At 38.9% G+C, this 17,214-nt stretch overlaps 1 protein-coding gene across 2 annotated transcripts; it reads left to right on the top strand.

Moving 5' to 3' along the window:
• Nucleotides 1–733: 733 nt before the first annotated feature.
• tuba5 (tubulin alpha 5) lies at nt 734–16,281 on the top strand. 2 transcript variants are annotated; one of them, XM_025901511.1, is made up of 5 exons: nt 734–751; nt 7,567–7,792; nt 9,673–9,821; nt 12,947–13,627; nt 15,834–16,281. In XM_025901511.1, exons 1-5 carry the CDS (start codon nt 749–751, stop codon nt 16,122–16,124), a joined length of 1,350 nt encoding a protein of 449 aa, XP_025757296.1. In that variant the 5' UTR covers nt 734–748; the 3' UTR covers nt 16,125–16,281. The 2 variants fall into 2 exon arrangements, with proteins under 2 accessions (XP_025757296.1, XP_005448527.1); XM_005448470.3 differs by lacking the exon at nt 734–751 and adding an exon at nt 5,751–5,895.
• The last annotated feature ends 933 nt before the right edge of the window (nt 16,282–17,214 follow it).

Below are 17,214 nucleotides of genomic sequence, written 5' to 3' on the forward strand. Positions count from 1 at the left end.
AGAACTGGCTGAAATCTTTGGCTTTTATAAGTTATAAGAAATTATATTTTTAAGATATACTCATGCATGTGATTTTGTAAAGCTTTATGGCATCATTGTGACATTGTAGGGCATTGTACTAAAATGTGTTGTGCAGCTCTCTCCATGCCTTTTCATATGATATATTATTAGATATGGTCTCTTGGAATTGTTTTTCAAGGTCAACTTTGTCTTTGGGCACTAACAATGAAGGTCAAGGCCAAATGCTTTGCCAACCTAGGTACTCATGCCCCCCATGGTGTAGTATAATGTTGTGAAGTTTGAAAATGGTCCATAAAAATTAAAAGGAATATGACGTTTTCATTGATGTTCACATTTCAAGCTTCTCTGGCAGAGACCCTTTAAAATGTTGAAATATTTGGATTATGTCAACATTAAATGTGCCTCAAATTTCGCATTAAGAGGTGAGTGCCAGCTACCAGTATAAGATAAATAAGCGTTTCTTTGAACTGTGAATCATTCACAGTTACTCTACTGGAGTCCCAGAATAAAAATATAAAACCAGAAGAAGAGCATAAAAGGCACAGAGTGGCACAGCACCAGGAACCGCTCAGGGGAAGTCTTTGGAAATCAAGAGTATTTTAATATGTGGCACTTAAAATGTTCTACTTTTTTTTTTTTGAAAAAGGAAAGAAAACCACTGTTTTATTATTATTAATTAGATTTTGGGGATGTTTGGCTGTGGATCCAATGACTGTGGGGGTTGCGAATGGTAAGGGTCAAACTTTTAAAACTTGAAAATATTACAACATAATTTGATGATATACTAAGGAAAACAGCTCTCTGCACTCAAGATCACAGAAAGTAAAAATGACAGATGTAACTTTTGGGTCTGAGAAGCCACCAGGCTACCTGTGGTTCTGGTTCTTCAGATATGATAAGATAAACCTTTATTAGTTTTTGGTCATGGCAGAAAGTAAAAGTTAAGAGTAATAAAAATTAAGAAAAACTCAATAGAATAGTATAAGATAAAGGAAAATAACATACTATACAAAATAGAATAAAATGCTTTGTTATAGTAGGAAAAATTGCACTTGGTACTATTGCACATCAGGGACACAGATCATGTCTGTGTGTGTGTGTTTCTGTGTTTCTGTCTGCACATGTGGGGTCATGTAGTTCATGGGAAAATGATCCTCAGATTTGACCTCTGTGATCACATTACTGGTGAGTTTCCTGATGGGTTTCTGTCCTCAGTCACTCATTTTATAAGAAACATAAGTTCATTTTGTACATTTTGGTCCTTTTAGGTATTCTTTCTTAACCAGTTGTGACTGACAAGTCGTTGGCCAGTGAGAGTGTGAACTCAGAGTCTGACTTGCCCCTTGCTATTCACGTCCGGATTCAAAACACCAAGATGGGAACAGCAAAAATGCTCTTCTCAAGACTTCAAAGTGGGACTTCACCTTAGCTACGTCCATCTTTTTCATGTCTTTGTTCTGGACCATATGTCTGAAGGGTTGCATTTAAATTTCAGAGGGAGGGAAGGTCCACCCAGTGGCGGAAACTCTGAGGTTTTAGTAGATGTTTCAGCAGATAGTCATTACATTGCATATTTCCAGAACACATTGTCAGCTGAGCTAGCAACAAACTGGCAAACAGAATAGTTGGATGCACCATTCACAATACAGTAAAGGGGACGATTCATCAATGTTATCACTGCACAACTTCAGTTTAAATATTTTGAAACATGACATGCTCAGTCTATGTATTGTGTTAGTATCTCCAGGCTTTTCTGGGTTCAGGTCGTGGGGGCAGCAGTCTAAGAAGAGAAGCCCATATTTCCTTTTATCCCTGCCACTTCTTCCAGCTCATCTTGGGGACACCAATTCATTTTCCCTGCCAGTCCTGGGTCTACCCCAGGGCCATTTCCTCCTGATAGGACATGCTTGAACCAACTCACTTAGGAGACATCTAGGGGGCATTCTAGTCTGCTGTCCGAACAGCCTCAACTGGTTCCTTTAGATTAACTTAATTTTCAAGTATTATTATTACTCTCCAACATCTATATACACTATATGGAAAAAAAAAGTTCTGGGTCACCTACACACCTTAACAGTTTATAGTTGACCCCTCTAATAAGCTTCAGCCACGTGCCTTCTTCTCTCGCTCTGGAAAAGTATGTTAAAGATTATGTAGCAGCATGTTCCATCTGTGCATGCAGGAAGAATAACTCCAAACGACTCTCAGGTTTGCGCCAACCCCTAGCCACACCTCACAGGCCATGGTCCCACATAGCTTTGGACGTTGTTACTGGTCTCCTCACTTCCTCCAGTAAGACCATAATCCCTTCTATAATAGACAGGTCCTCAATATTCGTGCATTTTGCTCCCCTTTGAGGAGGGGAACAAATTGGAGATTGTTTCAGACAAGGGCCCTCAGTTGACTTCCCAGGTCTGGAAGACCCTCTGCATGGCATTGGGACCGAGGTCAACCTCTTTTCTGGATTCTACCTGCAGACCAATGGCCAAACTGAGAGGCTTAACCTCACAACTCCCATGGTAGGAGTACACACACAATTTATTTACCTCATCTGCTACTGGTCTCTCGCCTTTCGAAGTGTCCCTAGGTTACCAGCCGCCTCTGTTTCCAGGGGTAGAGGTGGATCTCGCTGTTCCATCCATCCAACACCACCTACAGTGTGGGCCTACTGCGAACCGCTTTTGAGTCAACTCCCAAATACTGGCCTTCTGGCCTGTGACAGCATTACATCACTGACTAATGATTAATAATAGACTAATGTCCATGGTGGCACTGAATTACAAATTGAAAATAAATAACTGACACAATTCAATTTAACAAGACTCAGCTGTATTTCTAGACTTGCAGGTCCTCTACCATCAGCCAGGGGCTGCTGCAGCACCTTCAGCACCCCTGTTCACCCAGGCTTTGATATTATACAGTAGTTATTGCTTTAGAATATAATGTGTGACTTTTTGTTATACACTATGTGTGCAAGTAAAAGTTTGGTAATAAACAAAGTACTCAGTGAGACTTGTAGGCCTAGCATGAACACAATAACAGCATTTTACTGTTAATTATTGCTAATTTTAACTATTAAAAATGACTCTTTAGGTACTATAGTAGTTCTCAAACTGGGGATTTGGTGCCTCTAAAGCATCATGAGATAATCTGGTAGGGAAAAAGGATGAATATCTCCTAAACATTTTATAAAATGTCAAATTAATACATTAAAAAGAAAAATGGTGGAGTTAAAAAGTTACAAAGTGGAAATGTCAAGCTACTAATTAAGACAATTAATTACTTTGTTTGCACATTGATGCATTGCTAAATGTTATTTTACTTTTCTAATGCTGGCAGTTAAGCCCTTACTGAGCCCAGCCTCTCATAGCTGTTTTGTTTTGGGGGAGTTTCAGACTCGCATTCACCAAATGTAATTCTGGTAATATCTCTAACAATGGGTGCTTTTCCCACCACTGAATATGTTTATTCCAGAAAGGAAATGCTATCTGACAGATATCTGAAGCTTTGATTTGATGAATGCTAAACAGAGCAATCAGATACTGTTGAAAGACTGCTTTCAAAACCAGCAAATGATGACACAGGATCATTCCAACAGGTTTTTTAATAAAAGAGAAATATAAGATTTCATGGTACAAATGCGAGGAAGATACTTTCTTGTAGAGATCTTCAACAGAAAATGTATGTAAATGCAAACCTGAGTAATAAATCAAATATGTTTTCAAGTTTAATATTTTTGCAATACATGCTGATATTCTTAAGGTTCTTCATGTATTTTTCTCAGGGCTCTGTGCAGTTCTTAGAAAAGTGCACTCCATGACTCAGAAGCTAGTAGAACCACCTTTAGCAGGAATAACTTAAAGTAATTGTTTTCTGTATGACCTTATCACTCTCTCACATAATTGTGGAGGAATTTTGTCCCACCCTTCTTTACAATGTTGTTTTAGTTCATTCAGGTTTGCAGGTATTTGTTTATGCACGGCACACCACAGCATTTCAGTCAGTTTGAAGTTTGCTTTGCAGTTTCTTTCTTTCTTTCTTTTGTAGATATTCTGTTGTAGTTTTGCTCATGTGCTTGGGATGATTGTCTTGTAGCAAACAATTTCAATATAACTTTTAACTGTGGGGACAGATAGCCACGAATTTTATTCTTGAATACTTTGGTATGCAGAAGAGTTCAACTCTGTGACTTCAAGGTGTCCTGTGGCTGCACAACAAGCCTGAAATCATCACCCTTCCACTTCTGTGCTGACAGTTGGTACGAGATGTTTGTGCTGATATGCTGTGTTGGGTTTTTGCCAAATGTGACAATGTGCATTGTGGCCAAACATCTCCACTTTCGTCTCATATGTCCAGAGGACGTTTTTCCAGAAGACGTGTTTTGCTCGAAAATACCTGTGCAAGCTGTGCTGCCATGTTCCTTTTAGACGAACAGCCTTTTTCAGGCCATTATTGCAGCGAAACCATTTGTACGTGTGTATGTTAAGCCACGTGTATGTATTTCGATCTGTGCAGAGATTTGTGTGTGCGTATCCCAAACAGTGTGTGTAAATCTGTAAGTGTGCATAGATATTAATGGTTGAAAAGTCTCAAAGCTTTGTTCAAATCACTGAAAATACACACAGGTCACCAAGCTATGTTTTTTTAAACAAGAATTTTGCTAAACTTCTGCCGTTCTCTTCACAATCCCTCCAAACAAGCCATGCTTGTTACAGTTACAGTTCAACTTTGGCAAATTTTCTGGGATGTCCACTCTGGCAACTGTCTCGTTTTCCAGTTATGAATAATCTGATTCGCTTCAAACTGTTCAGAAATGACCTTGAAAACTTTCCAGATTGATGTGTAGAAACAGTTCTTTTTTTCAGATCATTGCTTGTGTCTCTCTTCTTTGACGTTGTGTTAACCCACACCTGAATGCTCCAGACCAGTAAACCACCAGCCTTCTGCTTTTATGGTGGTACTCACATCTGCTGATGGTCAGTTAACCAAGTGTACTTGTTTATCAGCAGGTGGCTACTACTTACTGAAGGTTTACCAGGTTAAATTCAGCAGTATAACCAAAAAGATTTTCCCTCTTAAATTGTTTTAAATGTTTGTTTTCAGGTCAAAAGGGAAAAATGATTGACAGACCTGTATCTTCTTTTCTCTAAACCAATCTTTAGACTACTTATATTTATCATCTGACCCTTTGGAGGGGCTAAGTAGTTAATAGCTACTCCTTGACTCCAGAAAATGTAACAACCCAACAGTTTTATAATGTAGCCAACACATGCATTATTATGCATGTATTATATTTTTGATCACTGTTTTCCTTCAGTAGAATTTGAAAGCACGCTTTAATGTCTATTCCTTTTTTTCATTCTGCTAAACAAAGGAGCCAAAAGAAGACAAAAGAAAACTGTATAACTTTATAAAACAGAGAGTTGTTTGCAATCAGGTTTTGCTTTACCAAGAGGGAAAATGTGAACAAACTTGTCAAAGATGACAAGTGTGTCTGATTTTCTGTCCAAATGCCGTTTCTTCTAATGCATACAAGTAACAACAAGCCAGAAAAGTGTCTAAAACAACATTTTGAGGCAGAACTGGCTTAATGGGGGAGGAAAGCTTTCATCCCTCCCTCCGTACATCAGTCTTCGCCCTCCTCCCAAAGCCCTGAATCAGCACCTTCAGAGAGACCCAACTGCGAGGCGTCTGCACGTATAAAGAGCGGCGGGCGGCAGGCGGGACAGAACCGAGCTGTGCTGGCGGAGACACGTTACTCGTCCCGGGACGCGGCAGAGGAATTACACAGTCTGTGTCTGTCCAGAGCCTCAGACGCCAAACTTCAGATACTCCACAACAGAAGCTGCTTTTAAAATTGTCTGAAGCAACATGGTAAGGGAACCTCTGGAAATCTAGAAACTTTAATGTTTGCTTTTTAATACATAAAAATCACTTTTTCCTCAATGAACTCCGCTCTGCACACGCAGTCTGCACTGAATTATTCTTTAATCATATTTTTAAGGTCCTATACCCTGAAGAAAGTGCAAGTAAATACACTTTGGTATATTTTTAATGTTTCTTGACCTTTTTTCCCTTTTCAATTCAAACCTACATTGGGTGCTTGGACCTGGATGCGAACCACAATTTTGGTTATGACCTTCCAGTTTTCTTTTATTCTTCCTATCAGGTGGTTTAATCTGCAGTTTGTAGGCTATTGGTGCATATTTAAGATTTGGTGCGCTTTTATCATGCATGTTTTAGCATTCATGTTCTCTATTCTCTTCCTATGACTTAAAAACTGTCACTCAACAGTGAAAAATCATCTAAGGGGATGTTCTGCCTCTGGGTGAAACGAGCTGAAATTTTCAACAAGCTGAAACACGACTGGAAGATTTTGGAAGATGCACCAGTGAAGTGTTGAAATGAGTGTGGCCTGTTTTTCAGTATTGTTTACACCTAACAATAGACAGAGCAGGGGCACAAACATGACACACAAGAGAGTGTATTAGGAGATGTTTGTGCTCTGAGCTCTTAACTGCAGTGTAAAAGTAAAATTCTAAACCAAATTATGAAATCTAATTACTTTAAATATTATTTGATTTATAAATAAGTGGATTATTTTACATATTTTACTTTCAGCATAATTTAAAATTGAGCAATTTATTTTTATATACTCACATAGTATCTCTTGATTTTAGTATTTTAATGTTTTTCTTTTCTTACAGATGTTTCTTTTTAGCTTAAGTTAGGATTTTACGTCTTCAGTTTTTGTCTGAATTAGAGTAACTCGACTGCTTTTAGCATTTCATTAATTTGAACAATCAAGTTTAAGCAACTCATCAAATAATCATTGTCATATTTTGATTTATGGACACTTGAACTTTCTGCCTGCATTTTTATAAATCCCCCAAAGTAAAGAAAAATAAACAAACAACAAACAAAAATCACAACAAATGTGATTGAAACAATGAAACATTTGTCTCCAAAGTAAAACTTTAAAAAAAAAAATCAGTGATAATTAAATGTAAATACTGTGGATCTTTTCTGTTTGGCTCCTGGTTTAGATCAGTGGTTTCACAACAGTAGGAAGGAACCAAGTCTGTTTTTACCTATGTGAGAGATTTGAATGCATTTTCTTGGTATTTTTGGCTTTTTCATTAATACATTTATTATTTTATAAACCTTTTATTATGGTTGAGTAAAATTTAAGCAAAACAGATAAAAAAAAAAAGATTCCAGTAATTTTCCTTTGGCTCAGAACAAAACCTCTTTGGGTGTTGCCAGAAATTCCTTTATGCAGAAAAACACACTAATTAAATTTCTCTGCTACTTAAAAAAAAAAAAAAAAAACTTTCATTGTCTGCTGCTGTGCTGAGCACCTTTATCTGAAGTGAGTCTGACTTCAAATATGCATCCAGCAGACAAAAAAAGTGCAGTTTTATAGTTAACTTGTCTTATAAAAAAAACTTTTTTGTTAATCAGAATGATGTTTTCTGTTGGTGGCTGTGCTGATTTATACTTTGTGTCTGTGATAAACCTCCAACTTGATCTTCTTCTGCGCAGAGGGAGTGCATCTCTATCCATGTGGGCCAAGCAGGTGTCCAGACGGGAAATGCGTGCTGGGAGCTCTTCTGCCTGGAGCATGGTGTTGGGCCTGACGGCGTCTTCCTGGACACTCCTGCCGAAGCAAACACTCGAGAAGATCCTTTCAACACTTTCTTCAACACTGGGAGCTCTGGGCGTCACGTTCCACGAGCGATTTACGTGGACCTGGAGCCCACTGTGGTTGGTGAGCAGCTTTGATTATGTGCTTATTTTTACCCTCCTTGTTTTGTTTTTTTTATTAACATTTGAGGTCCAATTATCTGTGGTCATAAGTATCAAGTGTGACGCATTTCAATCCACATGAGCCATGTGCAGTTAAGACTGGTATCCAGGCAACAAGTGCAGTCGAGAGTCCTTCACCTTTTATTGAATGGGTATTATGTAAACAGCTGGATGTAGAGTGCAATATTCAATGGATTTCAGCGGGGAAAGAACATTTTCTTCCATTATGTCTCAACCTTTTTCCAGACTTTTATTGTTTCATTATATATAACTGCTTACCAACCCTTCACTGAATGGTCTTAAAATAAAAAAAAACTTTCACAAATGTAGTTTCACTAAAGTTCTGCAAAAAACCACATGACCTGTGGATAAATAATGAAAAATAATGTAGTTAAGCAGCAGACCTTCACTACAGCAGCCTCTGGGGCTGAAAAATGAACACACGTGTCAAAAACCGCAGCTCCTCTAATGGCCACTTGAGGTGAGTCAATTCACAGAGAACTTTATATCATTTAAAAGCACATTTACAACCAGAAAAGAAATAAAGAACAGATTTTGCCTGTAGGGATAGTTTCTCCCTTCCTGCAGTCAGTACAGTGGTGGATGTGCCTGCCTGCTGGGTCTTAACTCACCTGCTGAGCCACTGAACTGGACCTCTTTGTTGTATTTGTGTTGTTGGTGATTGCTGGAGCAGTTTGATAGAATTATCTGAAATACAATGTGACACGCTCTGTCCAAGAAGTTTGTGCTTCAGTTTTGATTGATGAAATTCTAGTATTTTGTCTACTCAGTGCTAATTCCAGATCTTTTTTTTGTGTGCTGCACACATAGTTTATCATTTCAACTTGCTAACCAGCCTTGGCTCCCTACAGCAATGAACTCCAGGCTCCACAAACACAGTATAATGGACTAAATCCGAATGTTGAAGCATTTAAAAAAAACACTATAGCCATATCCATTTTTTTTTTTTTTTTACATATAGTTCGTGGATTACACAAATCAGAAACATACTTGACAACTTTATAATATAATAAATAATTGAAATGTCCTGTATTCCCTGTTTCAGTTTGGTAAAATATAGATTTATTTATTTATTTATGTGATTAAAAGCAAGCACCTTCATATGTGAAGTTAAAATATAATTTTATATTTTTGACCTGTCAGGTTATCTCTTGCTACATTTTGTCAACTTCATGGCTCCACGCTGTGTCACATTTGAGTAAAGTCTACATTTTATCACCTGCATCCCCACTGCATTAGATTAGATAAAACCTTCAGATCGTGACTAGTAAAACATAGTAAAATGGTGGGATTACCATATTGATGTGTTAAAACATGAGGAGTGTGCAAACAAACGCCAGACAAAAAAGAGTGAGTTGTTTATTAAGATGAAAACCCCTAAGATGCAGTCCAGATCCAAAATAAGAAAAAGAGCAAAGGTAAACTGTCCAAAATACAAACAAAACAATGAAAACAAAACTTTGAGGAACACAGGATTATATAGTTTGAACTAAAAGGCAGGGCTATTTATACACATGCATTTATACACTGAGGGCTAATGAGGGGAGAAGAAACAGCTCAGTAACAAGGAACAGGTGAACTTAATCAAGGATAATGAAACGGGGAGAGCAAACCAGGTGAACACTGAGGTAAGACACGAGCACGCTAGGAAACAACAGACAAAACCCAAAGAATGCTAATCAACACACTTTTTTTTCTTTTACTTTTTCAAAGTAAAAGAAAAAAAAAAAAACTTCAAAATTCAGGGGCTAAGATCCAGGATCATTACCTAGTGACCTAAAGGGGAGATGACTTGGCTCTGAATGTGATCTTTCCTTCCAGATGAAGTGAGGGTCGGAAAGTACAGGGAGCTCTTCCACCCTGAGCAGCTGATCTCTGGAAAAGAAGATGCAGCCAACAACTACGCTCGAGGTCACTACACTGTCGGGAAAGAAATCATTGATGGAGTCATGGAGCGCATCCGTAAAATGGTTAGTAATAATGAAAGAGAAGCTCTGCTATTTTTTTTTTATTTTTTATATCAGTTTATTAGTAGGGGTAATGGTGCTCTTATAATAGTTTTATTATTTTGACTATTTATCTAAGTTTTCTTTTTTTTTTTTTCTATAGTTATTCATTTATTTATTTGAGGTTTCGTGACTAATTTCAAACGGGCATATTTTCGACCCGAGTACAATTTTGTTTTGGGGTTTTTTTTGTGGGATTTTTAAATATAGTTTATTTGTATTACTAGACTCACAGTTTAAAATAACCGTTGTTCATCTTGTGCTGTTGCCCCTTTCAGAAACAAACCATTTAAGCTCTTCTCGCTTTAAGGTGACTCCTCTCAAACAGCAGCTGAATTCCTATTGTTAGAGCAAATACATGATATGGAATAAGGAGAAGCATCATAATTCCCCTTTAAATAAATGATATGACATTTGAATGGCATTTAAAGGAATATCCTGCTTCCTTTCTAGGTTTGAATCAGATGAGAAGATGGTAACTCTAGTATATCAATGCTACTGGCGTCAGTTACCCCAGGTCCCCCTCCCTGCGCATCTTAACCTCACAGCATAGCTTGTTGTAGCTTGTGTTTAAGAAACTGTTGCACCAACTTTGGCACAACCCCATAAAACCTGTTTGCACCAGTATAAAATAATAATTAGCAGAATTTATAAGAACTGGTTTTACTATAGTAATAAAACTTTCAGCCTTTAGGCTATAGCAAGCTAACAGGCTGGTGGGTTTTGATACATACTGAACAGACAGATATGTGAGTGATATTAAATTAAGTTCCAGGAATAAGGCAAATGAGCATAATGTGAAAAAAGTCCGTTAATGTTTTATTTTAGACTGTTGTGTTTATTATTAGTCATTTTCAGATTGGTACACTTTCTACCTGAAAGCAGCCAACGACAGACAACTTTAACATTTATTCATGGGTGTTTTTATGTTTAAGGCTTTTGCTTTATATTGTCAGCACTTTAGTGGTTCACTGGATGATTCACCATTGCAAAGACGGCAACAGATTATCATATGGATGGGAAGAATAAGAACTTTAAAAGCTCTTTAATGATCTATGAAATCCAACATGCTGTTTTCTTTTTAATATTTTTTTTTCTTTTTTCTTTCCTTCATGCTTATCACATTGTCCTTATCTGCAGATAGAGTTTTCTGGCTTTTGTCAGTTATCGTTCTCCAACAGAGACAGGGGTCATTACACCCCCTGCCATCTGCATTAAACGTAGACAGACTCTTAGCTAACTCGATACATGATGAAGACTATAATCTGTGGTTGAAAGCCCTAAAAATATTCTACTCAAAGCTTCAGCTCAGCCATCACCCAAACATGGTGAGCTTGTTAACAAAAAATGCTTATGTTTTCAAGCAGTTATGAGCTTGGTTTCAATAAATGTTTTCAATAAATATCTGGTTTGTTCAAAATCCAAATTATTATGCAATAATTCATCTTAACATTGGCACTCTCCAAAAGTTGATTCTGTTCATCTGGACGTAGTGTTTTGTGGGAGAAACGTTTCGTCACTCATCCCAGTGACTTCTTCAGTCTCAGCTGACTGCAGGTTTCCCCAATCTTATAAACAGTACATTGCATAATGACTGAAACCAGCCCATTGAAGGAACAACGGGCTGGGAGGTCAGTTCCTTAATCTTAATTATGCAAAATTTCATGACCATTGATCAACAACCACTGACCAAAACCCACTGATCAATGGCCATGAGTACCATTCACAGAGAGTTGGGAGTGGCTGCAATCACAGCATTGTAAGATGGCAAAAGATGTACCCTTAGGCCCCCTCCTCGATTCAGAGATGGTCTTTCCCTTTTCACGTAAATGGCCTCCTTGTCCAGGATGTCCTGAACAGGGAGGAACGCTGGTTTGAGCGCAGAGTCACGGAAGCCATTGATCAGTTGGCTTTGATCAGTGGGTTTTGGTCAGTGGTTGTTGATCAATGGTCATGAGAATTTGCATAATTAAGATTAATGAACTGACCTCCCAGCCCATTGTTCCTTCAGTGGGCTGGTTTCATTCATTATGCAATGTACTGTTTATAAGATTGGGGAAACCTGCAGTCAGCTGAGACTGAAGGAGTCACTTGGATGAGTGACGAAACATTTCTCCCACAAAACGCTACGTCCAGATGAACAGAATCAACTTTTGGAGATTTACTTACCTGGATGATTGAGCATGCATCAAGACTTAACACTGGCAGATTCCAAGAAATTTCAAAACTCAGGCATCAAAGTGAAATGCAATAAAAGAAAATATTGCAAGATAACCAGACTGGTGGCTTGCTTCAGGGCTCATTAACAGTATCTGAGCTACTTTTCCCACATGAACTACAACTAGAGGAGATTTGGGGGAACTTTCTCCTCTGCCTTTTAATCCCATTATACAGGAACTGTCTACAGGCACTCATGAAATAGCCCTGAAAGAAGAGGAGCAAATCACTAAATTTACACCTTCTTCTAGGCAATAAACAAATAAAAAAAAAAATGTTTAAAGTTTTTTTAAAGTTGTTTAGTTTCCACAAGTTTTTCTTATAGTGAAGCTGTTTGGCCCCGTATAATATTAGCTGATTGGTCTGTTAAGGGAGATAAACTCCCACAATGGCAAATGTTTCCAAATGATAGCTAGAAGTTAGAAATGTATTTTAACTCCAACAGAAACTAGCATGTGCGTGCAGGAAGCAGTTGGTTTTGGTGGTTGATAGTGATTGCCATCAGGAGGCCGCGGCTGCTGTTTCTTCTGCTTGTGCTGCTAAAATCAAAACTGCAGATGCTGCAAAGTGGCTTGTGGTGTCCTCAAGACTGATACACACGTGGTTTGGTACAACTGAAACCTGTAAGAAATGGAAAAATGGAACCAGTTGTAAAAAGAATGAAATTTCATCATTTCCTTTCAATTTAGTTTTATTTATTTACCAGCAGTTCACAACGACAGTCACCTCAAGGTGCTTTATTATGTAAAGCAAAGACTCTACAATTTCAGAAAGAAACTCCCTATCACTAAGCACTTACCTTACTTGTTTGATAAACTGTATGAAATTTGGCTATAGCTGCTTTAATACTGAAAAATCTTGTGTCTCGTCAGACCGACCAGTGCACCGGCCTGCAGGGTTTCCTCGTCTTTCACAGCTTTGGAGGCGGTACCGGCTCTGGCTTCACCTCTCTGCTAATGGAGCGTCTTTCGCTCGATTATGGCAAGAAATCCAAGTTGGAGTTTGCCATCTACCCAGCTCCTCAAGTGTCCACGGCAGTGGTGGAGCCCTACAATGCCATCCTGACCACCCACACCACCCTGGAGCACTCCGACTGTGCCTTCATGGTTGATAATGAGGCCATCTATGACATCTGTCATCGTAATATAGACATTGAGAGTCCTGGTTACATCAACCTCAACAGACTGATTGGTCAGATTGTCTCCTCAATCACAGCCTCCCTTCGTTTTGATGGTGCCCTCAATGTGGATCTGATGGAGTTCCAGACCAACCTGGTCCCATTTCCTCGTATTCACTTCCCTCTGGTTACCTACTCACCAATCATCTCTGCTGAGAAGGCGTACCACGAGCAGCTGACTGTGTCTGAGATTACCAGTGCTTGCTTTGAACCGACCAACCAGATGGTCAAGTGTGATCCTCGTAACGGCAAGTACATGGCGTGCTGCATGCTGTACCGAGGCGATGTCATCCCAAAGGATGTGAACGCTGCCATTGCAAATATCAAGACCCGGCGCTCCATTCAGTTTGTTGATTGGTGCCCCACTGGCTTCAAGGTTAGTAGCCATCAAAGACATTATAAAAGATGGATGTTATGAAGTTCTGTTTTGAAACCTCAAGCTGAACAATGTCACATTAACATCTTGGTGTTTGAAAACAGGAAAAGGTGAGCAAGGGGTTGATCTTAATTAGAAATTGACCGGCCAGTGAACATACCCTGAAGGGTCCTCAATTTTGACCTCAATGATGTCCATAATTTACAAAATGGACATCACATTTCATTTAATGTGACCGGAAATCAGTAATTGAACACAAAGTCATCAGAAAAAGCTAAGATACCCATCTGGACATTAACCTTACTTTTAGAACTCTTTCATACAGAGTAATCCAAACTGCACAGCAACATGTTAACAACTAACGTAGCATTGTGGATGGATCATCTCAGAAGTTCTCTTGACTGAGGTTTTCGGTGTCTTCTTCCTTCCATTCCATCCTGTGGATCAGCTTGAGGAAAAGAAACACAACTCACAATAATTTCTATTGTGAGCTCCAATTGGTTGTCTATATGTACAAGCTGTGATCAGCTGACCTGTTCTGCTACTCTGAGGTTTACTGCTCTTCTAAGTGGATGTTTCACAGGCTATCATGACATACTGTCTTGACAGTATACTGTTTATATTGTCTGTATACTAGACAGGATAAACAGTATACTGTCTAGTATACAGACGGTATACTTTTTATGCTGTATTTATACTAGACGGTAAACAGTTGATATTAAAGTGCAATTCAGTGAATGAATCTAAGTATCATCAGCTTAAATCCAAATTCATCTCTACTATACTTAATGTTTCCTAACTCTGTTCATGAACACCACAGTCATTATGCACCAGTCCAACACACTGGTTTACTGTGAGTTCATTACAGTGAGGCAAGCAAACCTGTTTATTCTGCATTAAAATGCTGAGTGTTTTAATGCAACCTTTAACACAGTTAGTCTACCTTAGTTTGTTTTGCAGGGCGTTCCACATGAAAAGAAAACACAACTTCACATCGTGTACAGATCCACTCTGTACACGATGTGAAGTTATCCAATGAGGACTTGCATGTAAGCTTTAGCTTTCCAGTTTATCAAATACCACTGAACAGTTCTTACCTATAAATGAAGTTAGGTACAGCTGCTTAAAATGGCTATGGCGCTACAAATGATGTACCTTTCATCTTTTTGTATGCAATAACCCCCAGTGATAGACCATTAGGACTGCCTTTCACTGTTACTGTTACTGCTCAAACAGGTCTGATGTTTAAAGGCTAGATGTGAAATAATAACTCCCCTCGAATGTCTTAAACGAAAATAAGAAGCCTGTTTTGAAAATGTAAAGAGTAGAAAGTACAGCTATTGGTCTTAAAATGTACAGAGTAAAAGCACAGTTGTGTGAAAAATAATTACTCATGTAAAGAAACAGAAAACTGAAAATTGTATTTAAGTACAGCTATGAAGTATTTGTACTATATTACCTACCACCTCTACAAACTGCTCAGAGCTACTTCCCACTACTGCCTTATTCACCATAGCAAGTGGCATAATCTGGCAGATTTTTATGTTTGGTTCCCTTCAACTAACAGGATTTGTGTCTCCTCCCAGAATTTAACTGTTAGACAAATGTGTAAACCACTAGACTACAGAGCCACTAACTTCTCACTCTTCTAAACCTCATAAATCCACTTTCCATGGCTGCCTGGATGTTAATCTTTAACACCCGAAAGGACAGGGTAGAGAATTTTGACTGTTTTAACCCTGAGTGGTTCCTCAGTGTTTGTGAAGGAGCATTTAAACCCAGAAATGGCTAATGATGTCAGATGTAATCAATAGTCACACAGGCCGGGAAATCAGTCACTGACCCCATGGCAATCAGGCATCACTAGAGAACATGTGTAGCAAGTAAAACATGTCTTTTTACATTACAGGTGAACATTCTCCATTTCTGGTTTGCATCTCACTTTTTCAGTTTTCACTACCGTTTGATGATTAGTTGGTGACTGTTTGCAGACAAGTTGGTATCTTTCATGCTAAAAATGGCTGACTGGCGAAATCTGAGATCAACCAAAGCAATCATAACTGAAACTTCCAGCAGCCATTTGCCAGCTGGTCAGGGAAAACATATTTAGTATGTCGCCAACACATCTCTAGGTCTGTGTAACCGAGGTCTAACAAGTACACTTTAAGATACGTCATGTTTCTGACTTTTAACTTTGTCTTTACAGGTCGGCATTAATTACCAGCCTCCAACTGCAGTTCCTGGTGGAGACCTGGCCAAGGTCCAGAGGGCTGTGTGCATGCTGAGCAACACCACTGCTATTGCAGAAGCCTGGTCTCGTCTTGACCACAAATTTGACCTGATGTACGCTAAGCGTGCATTCGTCCACTGGTACGTGGGTGAGGGCATGGAGGAGGGAGAGTTTGCAGAGGCCAGAGAGGACCTGGCTTGTTTGGAGAAAGATTACGAGGAGTTGGGCCAAATGAACCCCGACTCTGAAAACGACGAAGAATACTGAAATTTGTAAGGCCTAAATCTATGACAGCAAAGCTGTTATTTAATCCTAAATAAGCAAAGCGATGCATTTCTCACTGTCTTTTTTGTAATGCCATTTTTATGTGAGCTAAGTTGTATTTGAATTGTGCTCTGAATAAATTTCGTCTTGGCATATTCTGTGTGAAACTTGTCAGAGACTCAGTGGTCTAAGATGGTGCCAGGTAACCACATGTGACCCCTTTACAAATCAGGCCAAGGGGTCTTTGATGCAAGCCTTTCCACCCCCCACCTGCTCATATTTCCTGTCTGCTTCTACACTTCACACAAGCCACTGGTGTCAAACGCTACCCATGACCAATAAGAAGAGCCTATTAATCAAATAACAGGTTACTATTTCACTAATTTTCTTCTATGTACGCTGGGACTTATCCTAGCTGCCTTTAGGTGGGAATTGTATTACACACAGGACAACCACACTCAAATTTAAAATCACCAATTCACCTGACGTGCAAGTCTTTAGACTGTTGGAGGAAGCAGGAGTACCCAAAGGAAACCCACGCAGGCACATATAGAACATGCATACGCAAACAAACTCAGCCGTCCCCCAGGTTTGAACCCAGAACCTTCTTGCTTTGAAGCACCTTTGCTAACCGCTTCACCACCCACTAAAAATAACAGCTTCCTCTCGTTTGGCTGCATGTCCTCCTGAGATGTGTCGTTTGACTGTGAATAGCAGCCAATCAAACACCGTGCAGAGCAACATGCAGCAAAATGGTCAACAGATAAAGTGTTGTGGTGTTCCGGAAACTGAACAGCATACAAAAATATGAGTGAAGATCACTGGGACATGTCACCCTCATCTCCAGTCTGTCTTGCATGAGTTTTCACCAAGTGTTATGCTCAATTCTATCAACATATTTTTATTTTAACCTACTAGAGTAGCTTTGTATTGTTCACAGACCAAAATAATCCTTATTTAAAACTTTTCCCTCCTCTATCCCTTAAAAGCAACTACTTTCTGGTGTTTTCATTACATTAAGTGCTCTGGGGCATTTGTTGGAATTTGGTGCTATATAAGTAAAATTGAATTTAACTCATGTGCGGATCCTTGT

This window comes from Oreochromis niloticus, linkage group LG20 (assembly GCF_001858045.2).
Source record: "Oreochromis niloticus isolate F11D_XX linkage group LG20, O_niloticus_UMD_NMBU, whole genome shotgun sequence".
In the NCBI taxonomy this organism is placed as follows: Eukaryota; Metazoa; Chordata; class Actinopteri; order Cichliformes; family Cichlidae; genus Oreochromis; species Oreochromis niloticus.

Coding starts and splice junctions, on each gene's coding strand:
- tuba5 (XM_025901511.1), top strand. Junction 7,793..9,672: donor CCTGGAGCCCACTGTGGTTG/GTGAGCAGCTTT, acceptor CTTTCCTTCCAG/ATGAAGTGAGGGTCGGAAAG. Junction 13,628..15,833: donor GGTGCCCCACTGGCTTCAAG/GTTAGTAGCCAT, acceptor TTGTCTTTACAG/GTCGGCATTAATTACCAGCC.